The 16,017-nt window shown below is 46.3% G+C and overlaps 1 protein-coding gene across 1 annotated transcript in view; it reads left to right on the forward strand.

Annotated features, from left to right (window-relative positions):
* The first annotated feature begins 611 nt into the window (after positions 1 to 611).
* Positions 612 to 16,017, forward strand: part of LOC143929855 (pancreatic lipase-related protein 2-like) — a 38,620-nt gene continuing 23,214 nt past the window's right edge. The window contains exons 1-3 of the mRNA XM_077453826.1: positions 612 to 623; positions 2,783 to 2,831; positions 10,079 to 10,233. Coding sequence (XP_077309952.1) covers positions 2,783 to 2,831; positions 10,079 to 10,233 — 204 coding nt within the window. The 5' untranslated portion in view covers positions 612 to 623. The remainder of the gene's footprint in view (positions 624 to 2,782; positions 2,832 to 10,078; positions 10,234 to 16,017) is intronic.

The raw sequence follows: 16,017 nt of genomic DNA on the forward strand, positions 1-16,017 counted from the left end.
GACTGCAAACCCGACAAGAGACATTCCAACTCAGACCCCACTCCTGAAGCAGCAGCCACGGGGGCTGCCGCCTGAGGTGGGGGTGCGATACTGGTGGGGGAGGGGGTGCACCCTGCACCTCACCACCCCCCACACTCAAACCAAACAAACTACCCAAAACAACCTGCAAATAAGATAAAGAGCTAGTATGTGACTCACTAGGCTGCACAGGAGAAAGTCCCACAGCCACATGTCCGGCATCCACCATTGCTGCTCAAACAGGCCCCTCATTCTCTGAACTGGACAACTCCCCATCGGACTGGAGAGTCAGGAGAGGCTCTTTACAGGCGCTATGCAGGCAATATTTTTTCTTTTTTCAATATAATTTTGGCGCTGTAGAGCCTGTAAAGCACCTCAATGTGAAAGTAGCCTTCAAAACAACATTTTGGCTGGAGTTCCACTTTAAAATTAGCTTGGTTTGGGGCAAAAAGTAGTAAATTATGAGAGGTGAAAACAGGTTAGTGATAATCTCAGCTGGTCCCCATTATCCTAACAGAGCTAATCATGCTCAGCTGCTGGTGCTTTAAATACAACTTCCCCAGGTGGTGTAATGTTCTTCATGTGCACCTTGCAGAGGGTGTAAGGTGAGTGCATGGCTGTTGGGGGTGGTAATAATGTGTGGAGGCCTATGTTGTATATTTTTATTATTCTTCTCTTTAGTCATTTTGTATGAGTCCAGCTTAGTGATATCTGCTATGTTGGGTATGAGGGTCATATTGATTGGTCCTTATTAGTAATTGCACTGATCTGGATCTGTTATTAAATCTCCATGGTCTATATGCTATAAAGTCAATGTGCTTAGCAAATGTTGAATTGTCTTTCCCCTGACTCAGCTTTTAGGTCTCTATAGTATGTTTGAGCTATGAGTACTTCAAGAGCCTGCTATTGTGTTAGTTTTGTTGAAGTAACCACGAGCGTTTAAATGGCATAAATCCTGCTGTTATTGGGTGTAGGGGTTTCTATAGGCTGTTGGTGGGAAAATGGCATTGAATAGTGCTCTATGTTGTGGGGGCTCTTCTGGAGCCTGATCTGTTGGACATGGTGTACCCTGAGGGTGTTGGCACAGCCCTGCTATTGTCTTGCACCCCCCTTTTTTTTTTTTTTTTTTTTTTAGGCTCCATTCACACTTTGGAGTGGGATTTAAATGCAACAGTGCCAGAAAATGTTGATCAAAGCATTGCTGCGACTGTAAATTGCATTGATCTGAGAGCTGGTAAGCGGCATTCCTCAGTGGGGACATCTGCACTGACAATCTGCCCTCATGGCTGAAGGAAAATGACTTCTGTACAAAGTGTTATTTAAAAAAAAAAAAAAAAAACCCTATCCTCACACTGTATCCATGGAGAAGCTGCTGCTACTCCACCTGTTGTGTGCCTCCACTGCTTAGCGCCGATCCGCTGCTGGCTTTGGGTGCTTCAGGGGAGCTACAGGCTGAAAGTGGTTTCTCTCAATGCTTTAACTGCAACATCTGCAGGGCAGCTTGTGGTGTTGAAAAATGGACTTGCTAGCTCACTAGGTGAGAATAGCCCAAAGAAAGGGGGTGGGGGGGAACAAATGCAGCATATCACATCTAATAAGAAATGGTAGGCTGCAATATGTTTGCTATATTTTTTATTTATTTTCTTCCTGTCTCTGCTTAAAGTGGTATTGTGCTGCTGAAAGATTATAGCTATTTGTTTGCTTGTCATTCTAGCCCACTGGCTTCAATTGGCTATACTAGCAACAGGAATGCTGCACACTGAGATGCAAAATGACAATCTTTTATTAGAGTGTGTGTGTGTGTTGCTAGGCTTGGATTAAGATGAGCAGAGTTGGCATCCAAGATGTGATTGAAGTGTGGTGCCCAATTTCCCCTGGAGCATGTGAAATTAAGCAGAGGTCACTAAAGCCAGCCACCCTCATCCTTAACAACCATGGGTCATCAGTCGACGAGCTTCCACCACTGACAGATGAATGTAATGACACAGCGTTCTGGCAAAAGAAAAATTAAAACTGCATAGGGCCTCCACCAAAATCCATACCAGAGCCTTATCCGAGCATGCAGGAAAGGGAGGAGTGAGGCTTTATTTTTATTTTGCCAGCCACGTCAAGCCGAAGGTCTTGGGGTGCCTATGGGGGGGGTGTGTGATGGACTCCATGCTAGCACCAATTACCCCCCGAGTGAGATGGGATCCAGGCTAAAGAGTCATGTGAATCCCATCATTGTCTGGTAGGGTTGCACAAAGGTGTTGGTGAAGGTATACACCCACTGGTTAGCTAAGGTTTCTGACAGTAGCTTGTCTTTTTGTGTGGTTGTTTTAATAAATTGGTTTATAAAGGGGCAACTGGTGGATCTTTATCTTTACATTGATCTGTCGGAGGGTAAGCTCGCTGACAGTTGACTCATGGTCTGCTGCTTAACCAGCTATTTTGTCAGCGTTTGAATCAGTAATTTTAACACTGATCCAGGTTCTGAAAAGTTGGAATTTGTGTGTAAAACAAAATGCGTTAAATCAAAAATCATTCCGTATTTGTCTTCGGACTGAAACGAAATTGCACATGTCTGAAATGCTAGATATTTGCAAGTTGCTTAACTACAAGTGTGCAGCTGCATCCCTAGCTGATGTTTTAGCTCAGTAGTATTGGGGCATCGGTGTGACAGCCAGGTGATTAGCATTTTTAGGCCACTTTATATGTTGGAACAAATCTCCTTTATAATATGTGTAGGAATTTTTTTATTCATTTTTTTTTTTCTCCACCCCAGATGTTTAACAAACTGGTTCTGGTGCTGTCCATAGCAGCTGCTATTGAAGGTATGTGTTATTACTCATTTTATAGAGATTGCACACATTAATTGTAACTTTTTTTTTTTTTTTTTTTTTTTTTTTTTTTCTTTTGGCAGCCTCAAGCAGAGGTTTCCTTTTTTGAAGCAGATGCTTCTCATCCTTGGAATAAAGTTCCCAAACTAGATAGTTAGCCAATGTCTCTAAAAAGACGGATTTGGCCTTTTGGGTCATCAGAGGGCTTGGGATGCCTCTGCAATTGGGTTAAAACCAGCCAGCTACTTGCGTGGTCAGAAATCTGGAATGTTGGCTAACAAATTGCAGTCCCACATTTCGTCTGACAAGCCTAGGCACAGCTTTTGAAATAGTTTCAGCTGTTTAAGGCAGTTGGCTTTTTGGCAGATGCCTCTGCGGAATCGGTAAAGTTGGCAGCTAGGCCAGGCACATTCGTGAATGCATCTAGAAGGGTTGTGTGGCTAAAATCCTGGACAGGCGGCGCTGCCTCAAAGCTTAAGCTTTGTGGGTTTCCTTTTTCAGGTGACCACCTGTTTGAGCCCAGCCTCCAGGAGGTGCTGGAATGTACTCTGGATTTGGGGGGGGGGGGGGGGGGAGAAGCATTTCCAGAAAAGAAAACATACTCCGGATTGGGGGGGGGGGAGGAGAGTGAAATATTCCTTTAAATATCCTACAGGGGTGTCTATAGTATGCCTGTAAAGTGGCGCATGTTTCCTGTGCTTAGAACAGTCCCTGCACAAAATTACATTTTTATATATATATATATATTTTTTTGGAATAAAAGGTATTTAAAACAGCTTGCGGCTTTAATGTGTGTCTGGTCCTGGCAATATGGATGAAAATCGGTGAGACAAATGGCATGGGTACCCCCCCTGTCCATTACCTGGCCCTTTTGGGTCTTTGTATGGATATTGAGGGGAACCCCGCACCCAATTTTAAAAAGTAAGGGTGGTGGGGGGCCCTGGCCCTCTATACTCAAAACAGCAGTGTACAGGCGGTGCAAACAAGACAGGGACTGTAGGTTTAAGTAGAATCTGTTTGTAATTTTGAACTGGTACATTTTTAAAGTGTAGCTCCAGTCAAAATCTTTTTTTAAGCTTTTTGGAAAACATGGGGAAGGGTTATCGCCCCTGTGTGGTCTGCAGCAATTTGGGCCTATGGTGTTGGTTTTGCCACAACACTGTAAGCCCTCAATTACTCTTGGTGGGCGCTGGAACACCCTGCTGTGAACTTATATCAAGAATTGTAACTGCATGCCATTGTTGAACAGTGGTAGAAAAATTGGCCCTGTGCTGGTGCCACAATACTAAGTCCTCACAGTTACTCTTGGTGGGTGCAGGAATGGGCCCTGCTGTAAAATATTATATCAAGAATTGTAATTGCATGTCCCTGTTGAACATGGGCATACAAATTGGGCCTTAGCCACTAGTGGCAGTGCCCAGAGCCAATGTGCTTGGTAGCTGGTGGTGATCAAAGACTGATTCTCTGACTTTATCAATTAAAAAAAAAAAAAAAAAAAAAAAAAAAGTCGATCAACCGAGTCAGTGGACAGGCGCACCCTGTGATCGTGCACTGAATGTGCATTCCGAAAACTGTCTGCAGGCCAGTAGCTCAATTGCATACTGTGCAAGATCTGGCCAGTGATTAATCCTCAAGATCCAGTAACCCAGAAGATTTTCAGTGGGAAAGGTGTCCAAGTCTGACCTTGCCCTTAGGTATTCCTGCACCATGTAAATCCGATGCTGGCGATGGTTGCTGGAACCGATCATACCTTGGAACTATGGGCTAAAATTGTCTGAACGCATGGGTCAGACAGCAACCTTCTGTCGGGCATGTTTAAAGAAGATTCGATGGAGCAGCGAAACTCGCTTATGATGGTGCAATCATGCATTCCCGGTTGAATATTTCGCATACAAGCTATAGTAGGATTTAAATGTTGTACGCCTTCTATGGAATTTTTTTTTTTTTTTTTTTTTTAAGGCTATTTGCATTGCACACAGGTAATGCTAGCATGGGCATTAAGGAAGGAAAAAAAAAACTGCTTGGGATCCCCCAAAATTCCATACCAGGCCCTTTGGGTCTGGTATGGATATTAAGAGGAACCCCATGCAGACCAAAAAAAAAATGGCGTGGGGAGGGTCGCCCTCAAAATCCATACTGGACCCTTATCCGAGCATGCAACCTGGCAGGAAAAGGGGGGAGGGGGGAACGCAGGTGCCCCCCTCCCGCACCAGGCCACATGCCCTCAACATTGGGAGGGTGCTTTGAGGTAGCCCCTCAAAGCGCCTTCTCCCCATGTTGATGAGGACAAGGGCCTCATCCCCACAACCCTGGCCAGTGGTTGTGGGGGTCTGCGGGTGGCTTATCGGAATCTGGAAGCCCCCTTTAACAAGGGGACCCTCAGATCTTGGCCCCCCCACCCCCTGTGTGAAAATGGTAAGGGGGTACAAAAATACCCCTACCATGTCACCAAAAATGACAAAGTGTTAAAAATGACGGGAGGCAGTCTGACAATTCCTTTTTATTAAAGCCTTCTTCCTTCTGTCTTTCTTCATCCTTTGGTTTCTTGATCCGGTGTTTTCGTCCAGCATCTTCCTCCACGGCGTCTCTTCTTGGTTCATGGTCCACTCCACGCAATGGGAGGCTCCCGCTGTGACGCTTCTCTTCTGACAGTTCTTTTATAATGGAGGGTGGGGCCACCCTGACTCCACCCCCTCTGATGCATGGTTCCACGGGAGGGGAGGGTGGAGTTGGAGAGAGGTGTCAGAATCACCAGTAGTAGCATTTTGGAGGTGTGGTGGATCAACCTCCAACACTACTGCACCTTGTCCTGCATCCTTCCCAGCTGCCTGCAGAGTCACCCAATGCACCGCGAAAGATGGGTAATGTCCCTGTCAATGCCTGCTGGGCCATGAGTCAGCAGTAATATGGACGTTGCCTTCCACAGCCTGTAGAGAGCCAGGATTGGCCTTCTGTGAGGAAAAGGTGGCGTTGGGGGAACCACAAACTCACAGAAGGGGGTAGTCTACCAACTGAAAAGGCAGCAGTTGAAGTGCTAGCAATTTAGCCAAGCTAGCATTCAACCGCTGGCCATGTGGATGGCTGGGAGTGAACTTCTTTTGACGGTGCAGCAGCTGGGGCAGGGAAATTTGCCCGGTACGTTGGAGTACCGATGGCAGATTGCCTGTAAGTACTTGCCTGTGATGCACCCAATTCTACACCTTCATTCCCCTCGGTGCAGTTTTCAGAGAGGACTGAAGGTATAGTGGGATTGGAGATCCCAGCTGATAAGGAGCAAGGAGAGATCTGTTTTGTTCTGTGGGTCTTTTAGGTACGCTTGCCAACGACATGTCTGGTCAAGCATGTGGTGCCCAAGCGGCTGTTTTGGCCATGCAAGATACACTTGAGACATATGTTGCAAATGGCAGCAGTGCAATCTGATGCATTCTTCTCAAGCCCACACCAAAAAACTTTTGGAATTGCGCGCAGAGGCAGCTCCCTGCACATGTGGAGCTCTGCGGTGTGATTCAGTCGGTGTGCTGCCCTTAAGCTGGCCCCTGGAGGGCATCCTGCCTTGTTGAAGATGTGCTTCCTCCCCTCCTCCCATCAGGCACCTACATGTAGTCAGTGACCTCATTATCCCCCTCCATCACTGGAGCAAACCGGACAGGACTGCCAGATTGCTGTCCTTCTTGGGCACCCCCTCTCTAGGCTCACATTACAGCCTTCCTCTAGCTGGGTATCAGCCTTCAAAATGCTGGGCATCCTCCTGGAGCATGTGCTTAGTTTGGGGGACTCGTCAGGAGGACATGGTGGGGGTTAGGGGAAGAGGCTGTGTTGGCAGCTGCTTTGCCAAAGTACCCTGAGCCTGGGTGACAGAGGATGAGGACAGCTTGGTCATCCACTCTGCCAAGTCTTTGGCATGTTGCAGCTCAACACACCAGCTGCTGAAAAAGGACAATCATGTCCCATGGCCACATGCTGATGAGGATGTGCCGTGTCCACGACCAGCACTGTTGCCTCTAGACACCAGAGCCTGCTTGCCCTCCTTATTGGCTCATGACTGTCTGCTTCTCCTTGATGGCCTGCAGGGAGATGTAGCTGCACAAAGCTGGGACGTATATACTGATTATACTGCAGCTATCAGAATCAACTGCCTGTAGTATTAGTATGGGAACACCCTGGCTTTGGCCAATTGCCTCTCGCTAGACAGACTGTGCTGGGATTGGCCAATCGTTGGCTAGCAATGCACTGCTGCAGTGAACATTTGCAATTCAGCAAACAGCCTATGTTCGACTCAAACACTAAGCTCATCCTTACTAGACATCATAAAGAATGGTTACAAATTGGCATTGGGTTACCCAGAGACCAAGAAGTGAAAGCTATTTGAGTATTATTGGGGGGGGGGGGTGCCCTCTGCAGTCTCATGCTGTGTTACTGGGATGGCAAAAAGCAGAGGCTAGATCAAGCTATGCCCCTGTCATCCAAAGTCAAGGGGTTGTTGTGGTGGCAGGTGCATCGCAATCTGGACAAAGGTCTGACCTGTAGCCATAGTGGTAACTGATGCCAGTGCCTTGCGCTGGGGTGCCCACCTGGAGGGAATCTTGGCTCAGGGGACCTGGTTGCCAGTAGAGGCCTGTCAATCTCAAATTGGAGGGAGTTCCTTGCAATTCTGAGGGCTATAGAGGCTTTCCAGTCCCAGATAGGGGGACAGCACCTACAGGTACAAACAATATGGTGGGGGGGGGGGGGGGTTGTGACCAAGAGCCCTGTTTTTAGTCTATAGCAAAAATGTCCTCGCTATCAGTTTTTCATCTAAAAGGCTCTCCAAATTCGCTGGTGGATTTTCTCAGCAGTCAGGACAAATGGTCCCTCAACATGAATGTGTACGGGGAGACTGTGCTGTGCCGGAGGAGGACTTGTCTCCAGGGCCACAAGAAGGTGGCACAATTCTTCTCCATCCATCTGCTTGATCAGGCCAGAGGGATAGACTCCTTTTGCCAGTCCTTGGTGGTTCTGCTTTTGTTGCGCCTTTCCTCCAGTGAGGCTGATGGCTGCTGTTCTCCAAAAGTTTTTGGCAGAATTGCTGAACCTCATCCTAGCAGTGCCATTCTGGCCAAGGAGACCCTGGTTTGCCACCTTTAAAGAGACCAGCAATTTGTCCTCCATTATCCCTTCTGGTCAGGGCCCTATTCTACACCTGCAGATGGAGAACCTCAGACTAACAGCCTTGTATCTGAGGAACAGCTGTTGAGGTCTCAGGTATTTTCAGAGTGATTAAAACTCTTCTGGGGTGCCATAAGCTGGTAAAAAGGGCAATTTATGCCAAAGTGTGGAAAAGGTTTAGTTCCTGGTTGGTGGAGCAAGGGTTGGAACATCCTGGGATTCCGGCAATCCTGGATTTCCTTCAGGCAACTGGGCCTTTCTAATGAGGAAGGATCTTTGAGTTTGTTAGATGTTAAAAGAAGCCTTTTAATTTTTATCTAGAAGCTTCAGAAAGCCAGATTCTTTTTGTCAATTTTGCGGGGGCTCGTAAAGTCTATAAGGGGTGTCAGCCCTCCATTGCTAGATGGATAAGACTGGCGACTATAAAGGCTTGTGAGTTAGAAGGAATGCAAGCACCATTCACTAAGGTGCATTCTACCAGGGCAGTCTGTTTCATGGACAGAGAGGGCCAGTGCCTCTCCGGAGGACATCTGCAAGGCAGCAACGTGGTCTAGCAAATGTAGAATAGCTGGACATTACCACCTGGATTTATTGTCTGATAAAGAGCAGACATTTGGACAAAAGGTCTTCCAGGCATTAGGCACGCCCTGACAAAGTAAGTTTCTTACTTATCTCAGAGGCTGTCCTGGAAGATGAAAGAAGAAAACGGAGTTACTGGTAACTTTCTTCCAGGACAGCTTGGGTTTCCCGCCTGGTGTTTTGTATTCACTGGAGTTGAAGGTATGTACGGACAGTGATTTCTTTCAAAGCCTTCTGGTAGTTCTTGGTTAAACTGAAGAGGGAGACTTGGACCACCTTTTTAAGCTAATTGGGTATACGCGTTTCCTGTCCTGCAGGGATGAGTCCTATGTCTCAGAGGCTGTCCTGGAAGACTCCTAGAAAAGTTGGCAGTAAGTCTTAATGACAGTTTTCTTTTAATGAGTGGCTACGTGTCTTATTAAACTCCCTTCTCCCATTATGGAGGCATCTGTATACATGTGATATGCAGAGGAACCCCCCTGAAATGTTGCTGTCTTGTGGCAATGGCCACCTCTAACATGGGTTTTTGGGGGACATTGCCTCTCCAATGGGGTCACAGTTAAAACCTGACAAATAATTCCATCCAAATTCTACAAAACTGTTGGCTTTAATACTAGTTTACATGGGTATGGCCATAATGGTATCCCTTTTCTTGCTAGTGTCAACATATTAAAACTCAACACTCATTTTAGTCTGAGACACTAAAATGCTTGCTTGCAAGCATTGTAGCATCTCTAACTCTTTGATATGTAAAATAATTGCTGCTTTAACATTCCCAAGAAGACTAAAACCCACAACCATGAGTTATTGGTTTTGTATTTTGATCATGAAAGCTCATTTTCTGTCTATACTGATATATAATTTAAAGGGAACTGTTAAGCTGGCCATAATGTTCAGTCGTGATGTATAAATTTTTATTTTTTCATTCAGCTGACTGACGCACCTAATGCTCCCATCCACCCACAGACAATGGGGTTGCTATACTAAAACTGGAGCACTCAATCTGATATAGCTGTGGAATCCAACTGGCTTCTAACTTCAGCTTGTTCAATTTAAAAGTGGACGTTCAGCTAAACCTACACTCGGCCACATCTATCTAACCCTGTAAAGAAGAAACTGCTATACTTGACTGTTCTGCTGCTCCAATTCCACGCTGAGCTGTCATTGGTAGCTTCAGTGTGCAGTGGGAAACTTCCATCAATGGAAGCTCCATAGTAACTCCTATGGGTGACATCCCTTTCCCAGCTATTGTCGGTTCTCTTCTGCACACAACCTCTGCTGCTGGAGACTGAACTAGATCAGCTTCAGAAAAGACGGCTATATAAATATCTTTTTTTGGGTCTGTAACTTGCTAGGATGGGAATGCTCTTAACATTGAATCCTGTATACAATATCAAGCACCCATAACTTGTGGGGGCTCAGGTTTTTAGCTCTCTTCGGCTGCTCAATAGATTGTTTATGATGGTGCAGTGAAAGACCAATCCATAATTGTATACATTTTTATTTTCTCTGTCCAGCTTCTGACATCTGCTATGATAGGCTGGGATGTTTCACAGATGACCCTCCCTATTCTGGAACACTGGCAAGACCCATCAGGCGCTTACCATGGGCACCAGAAGTGATCAACACTCAATTCCTGCTCTTTACTAAAAAGAATCCTGATCAGTACCAAGTAAGTCTACTCTAAGTTGGCCGTTCATAGAAATATATTTTCCCCCATTCTTGTGTAAAATGTGAGTAACCCCAAGACAAATCGCACAGATCCTGTCCTTCTGCTATGCAGGAAGACTGATCTGTTTCCCCAGTCAGTCCACCATATAGTTAGTAAAATCACCAAGGGACACATTTTAACCCCTTCCCTGCCAGTGTGATTAGTACAACTGCATATTTTTAGCCCTGGTTCCCAAAAATTGTCAATGCCAGTTGGGAATCTGCTCTGTTTGCCACAATGTTGGATTTCTGTAAAAAAATAAAAAATAAAAAAAAAATCGCTGAACCCCACAATTACTAGTAAATTTAAAAAAATGCCTTTAAATCTATAGCCCTATTTTGTAGATGCAATAACTCTTGCGCAAACCAATTAATATATGCTTATTGCAGGTAGGTGTAGCAAGGTCCTAGACCTCTAGAGGCCTAATGTGACCTCCTAGAGTTGGGGGACAGTTGACATCCTTCTGTGTAAGGTGGGTGTACTGCAAGATGCAATGGTGGGCGCCATACACTTTTTGAATGCAAAGATAATTTTTGTCTCGAAACTTTGGGAGAGAGGGTTATGTCCAGGACTACCTTAAGTGGATACAATGATAATTGGCAGACTCTGAGCTGTATATAGAAGTCTATACAGGTGAAGGCCTCCAGCCAGACACCACTTCTGTATAGGTAGGACTGCTGTCTTCTATGGCAACAATCTTGTAACGGTATTCAATTGACAACATACAGTTCTCCACTGTGGGTCTTCACTCAAAGAGCTCCTAGACTTTGGATCTAATGGCTACTGCATACCCCTGAGCACCTCCACTTTTAGCACTCAGTATCTTCCTCAAGCGTCACCCCCCCCCCCCCCACTTCCCTGCTGGGTCCCTAGCTTGGCTCACAGATGCTCTTCAAGGGTCACCCCTGCTGACCAAGCCAGGGACCTAGCAGGCACCCACTGATGCTCTGCAAGCATTGCCTCTGCTATCCTGCTGGGTCCCTGGTTTGGCACTCGCTGCAGTTTTCTCAATTCATTGTCCCCAGCTGGTGAGAAGACTGCTCTGGTACTGGCTTCAGCTTACTCAGTGGTCTCTGGTAAGTGGTGACAGCTTCTCCTATACTTCTGTGCTCAACTGGTTCCCCATACAGCTGAATCTGTACTCCTAGTTGGACTCCAATCTTGCAGTCCCAACCCTTTCTGCTTCTGAATAGGCCCCCAGACAGCCTAACAAATCAAAATGTAGAATACTGTAACAATATCATGTACTGGACATGAAAAGCTGTAGCTAGTGGCCATGTTGTGAGAACCACAGGGCAGCCATGACATCTTGGCTAACCTTGTAACATTACAGAAAAAGCTGAACTCCCTCATTCCTTGTGTTAGGAATTCAAAGCTTTTCAAAAGGAAAGTGGTTATCTTAACCGAGAAAGCAGAACCAGGCTAGGTCAGTAAACATGACTCATGCCGCCTGGCACAATATTCAGGCCTGTCGTTAAACAGTCACCCTCTGCATTCAGAGAACCAACAGATGTTGTAAATACCTCAAACCAGAGTGCAGACAGTTTAGTATAGTTCTGAAACTTCAGCATGTTTCATAACTTCCAAAGTAATAATAGCACAGCCATAATATGGCCCTTAGAGACATAGCATGTTTTGAAGAAAATTTCACGCTGAACAATATGGGTATCTGCTGTCTATAAACAGAGATGCAGAGATATGAATCGCCAAAGTGTACCAAACGATTGGTCACTGTCAACACCCCCCTTTGATTTAAAGAGAAGCCAAGACAATGGGCAGTTCTCCTCCTTTTACCATCCAAGCAGGAACATCTGCCAAGTTTGAGAACCAATTATCTTTGCTCATCGATCGAACTCTGATCAACCCTCAGGCATTAATTGCAAGTATTTTACCTTATTTCTTTGTGGCTGTATATTGTCTTTTATATTTTGAAAATTAATTTTTCTGTAAATGTTTTATTTGCCTCAACTTAATACTTTTCAACATGAGGATTTATTATGAAAAGGTCAAACCTTGTCTCTAAAGCTCTTAATGCAAGCTATAAACGAACCTGCCTCTTAAAAGGGCACTACTGTTGTAAAGTAAGGCTTCTGAGAAGACCTGTCTGTGGTGGCAGTGTGTTGCAGGCGCTTATTCGAACATTACGAGTGGTTGTGGCAGTTAAAGGGTTAACTGTAGCCCAGTCTCTCTGGCAAAAAAATCGTGAAGGCTTGATACATGCCCTACAGGCATTTGATATCCAGGCAGACCAGAACCTGGGGGAAACTGGACCAGAATGGGCTCTGGAGTAGCAGAAACCCTGTGGTTCAGAGGCAGCCTCACCAGATGCGCAAGCAGAGACTGACACTGGAATACCAGATTGTTACCTTCAAGCCACTGCAAGAGCAGGCCAGTATACGTTTTACCTAGAACCAGCATAGACTGTCCTCAAACGCAGGAAACGCTACATCACCTCAGGGAGACGGATCCTGTAGTGTACCTGCAGTTCCTCGAGTGCCAGGCTGAGAGGCTGCAGAAATTAAGGCTGAGAGAGAAGCTGATTGTCGTCAAACTGGAGATGGCTAGGCTCCAGCAGCGACTGGCTCAGAACCTTGGCTCCCTAGAGCAGATGCCTCTGCCAGTGACCCCCAGCAGCTAAATTTTCAGTCATGGATAAAGCATTGACTTGTATCTACTGTCATTTGAAAACTTGCCATCAGTAACATCTGCCCCAGCACAATGGGCCTGGTACTTGACACCAGGGCTATGAGGCAAGGCCCTGGATGCTTATGTCGAACTGTCAGAGCAGGACGATTATGGGGCTCTAAAGGTTGAAATCATCATCCAAAACTTTCAGCTAACCCCAGAAGTGTACCAGAAGCATTTTGGGTCCTTGCAAAAGGGGCCTGGGGGCTCATACTATGATGTGGTAAGTCGCTTGCATGCCACATTTAGGCAAGGGCTTGAAAGCCAATTCTTTTGAGTCCCTGGAAGATCTTATGATTGAAGATCAACTTTTGCACATCTGTCAGACAGTTTATGCTGGAGCGATAGTCAACCTCTGCCAAAGCAGCAGCAGAACTGGCAGATGCTTATATCTACTCTCTGGTATCTGACCATCGCAAGGCTCCTCTGAATGGCTGGAAAGGAGGAAAATTACACATGGCAACCCCTCCTCTACCTTCCAACCAAGTTGCTCAGCGGCCAGAACCTGCAGCCCCGGGAGCCAAGGCCTTCCTGACTTGCAACAGCAAATGCTACAACTGTGGGAAAGCTGGACATCTCAGGACAGTGCCCTGAGCAGAACCTGGCCATCCAGCCAGCAACCCTTCTGCTGTGCTGCTCATCGGTGGGAAACCTCCTGGAACCAATGCCAACTTGCAGCCAGTCATCGTAGGCCACCAGACTGTAACGGGCTCTCTTGACACCGGAGTTGAAGTCTCTTTGGTCAGACTAGAGGTGATTGAAGGGGACTGCTGTTAAGTGGCCCATGAGATTCCCCCTCACAAGGCATTTGGGGATCACTAAGACCCGAGAGCGTTTGGTACATGGCTTTTTATTGGCCTACGATTCTTGCCGACTACTGTCGGTCCTATGTTGCTTGCCAGCAAGGTAGGGGATGTACACAGGGCTCTGCTAAAACCTTTGCCTGTGATTGACCTTTTTTTAAGAGGGTGGCAGTGGATATCGTTGGGCCTTTGGCCATCCCTAGCAGTTCAGGCAAACATTATATCTTTACAGTTGTCGACTATGCCACATGTTATCCAGGGGCGGTGGCTCTCTCCTGCCTCTGGACAGACAAGGTCACTGATGCTCTGGGAATCTTTACAAGAGTGTGATTCCCAGCTGAGCTCATTAGTGATCAAGGCCCTCAGTTTGTCCGACTTGATGCCAGCTCTGTCGGAAAATACAGATGACGCATATCATGGCCAGTCCTTATCACCCACAAACAAATGGCTTGTGCAAGCATTTCAATGGCACCTTAAAACAAATGTACACCTTTTTTGTGCACTCCCAGGGCAAGGACTGGTATCTGCCTCATCCGCTGTTTGCTTACAGAGAGGTGCCTCAAAGTCCACAGACTTCTCGCCATTTGAACTTCTGTACGGATGGAGGGTAAGGGGGTCCCTGGACCTAATCTGTGAGACCAAGAATGCAGACGCAGAGGTTTCTGTTGTGGATTACATCCTAAAATTCAGAGATAAAATGGAGACGCTGGTGGGAATTGTGCGGGAGAACATGGCCCGGACCAGCCATGGGCACATGGCCCCAGGAGCAACATTTAGGGGGGTGCCAGTATGTCACTACTTGCTGCCTCCTAACTTAAAAGCTAAAAGTCGGCAGGTTAGAGGGAGAATATTGCTTTCCTTGCCCTGGGTGCTGACAACCCACGCTACGCCACTGATTGTGGCCCAAAAGCCATACCTCCAATGTGGAAACTAGGCAAAGTGTCTCAACGATGCACAAAAACAGTACAGAGTTCAGAAAATGGCAGCAGTTGGAGTCCTAATTTGCTACCTTGGGCTGGAGAGTGTTACAATGAGTGTCTGCAGATAACAGTGAAGCATGGAGAAGGTTCCTTGCAAGTTTGGGACTGCATTTCTGCAAATGGCTTTGGTCAGGGTCAATGTTGTCTATACTGAGATGCAGGCAGATGCTTATCTATCATGCTAGATCATCAGGGAGGCATATGATTGGCCCCAAATTTATTCTGCAACAGGAAAACAAAGGAGTACCTGGGAGTGATGGTTTGGTTGGGGGAGCACCCCACCCACTACCAATGGAGTCTGTTTGCCTCAAATCCTTCTGTCTTATGTAAGACAGCCTACATCCACAGAAGATGTGTGGTTTTAGTTTTCCAAGATGTTTTTCTTTTTTTTTTTAACACCTGCCTAAAAAAATGTGTGGCCTAATCTGCCAGACAAAAGTGTAACTTCACTTTTTTTGAATCTCTTGCTGATTCTTCACATGATGCGCCATAACATTGCTGTCCCATAGGGCTTTATGGGCAAGGACACCAGAGAAGCTGCTTGTATCTCTCGAATCCAGATCAATGTTAACTGACTTTTGAGCCCTGTAAGAGGATATTTCTAAGCTGGCCGTTTATAAGATGGCTTGCAGGCAGATGTTTGGCCTCTCGGAATAGTGGTGCTGAAGCCTGCCAAGGAGTAAGGCGAGCATGCATTCCTCTAAGGATAGCTATCTCTGGGAGAACAGCTGTCTGAATGGTACACTGCTACCCTGGCTGACCTCTGCAGCTGTTTTGGTGTAGGCAGTGCTAATGACACGGTCACCCTCTTAATTGGTGCAAAGTGACTAGGTCAGGGACAGAGTGCCTAGTGTAAGAGGAAGTAGTGCTGTTGTCTCATCTGGGAGCCCTTCACTGCCACCCCTCCCAAGTTATGATGTTGCTGGTCTGCTTTCCAGCCGTCTCGTGTATCGACAATGTCTGGGTACCCTCTGCACTATTCTGTGTGGCCGTGTATACAGTAAGTGAATTTGTACTAGTCTCAACTTGGGTTATGGTGTGGTTTCTGCACCACTTGGCCTCTGTCATCTCTTCATGTACTGAGCATTAGATCCAGCTCACAAGCCCACTACATGGTGAGCCTGGGATTCACCCATGGTTTCTTGAACTCCATGAGGTGCCAGTCTCACTACTGTGGCCAGAAATTTAGGGATGGGCTGGAAAATCTTTGCTGTTGCACTATACTGCAGATTATTTGGGTGTCCTCTGTATGCCTAGAAGGAAAAAATGCTCAAAGA

This window comes from Lithobates pipiens, unplaced genomic scaffold, assembly GCF_037356315.1.
Source record: "Lithobates pipiens isolate NorthernLeopardFrog02 unplaced genomic scaffold, aLitPip1_a1.2 Scaffold_25, whole genome shotgun sequence".
In the NCBI taxonomy this organism is placed as follows: domain Eukaryota; kingdom Metazoa; phylum Chordata; class Amphibia; order Anura; family Ranidae; genus Lithobates; species Lithobates pipiens.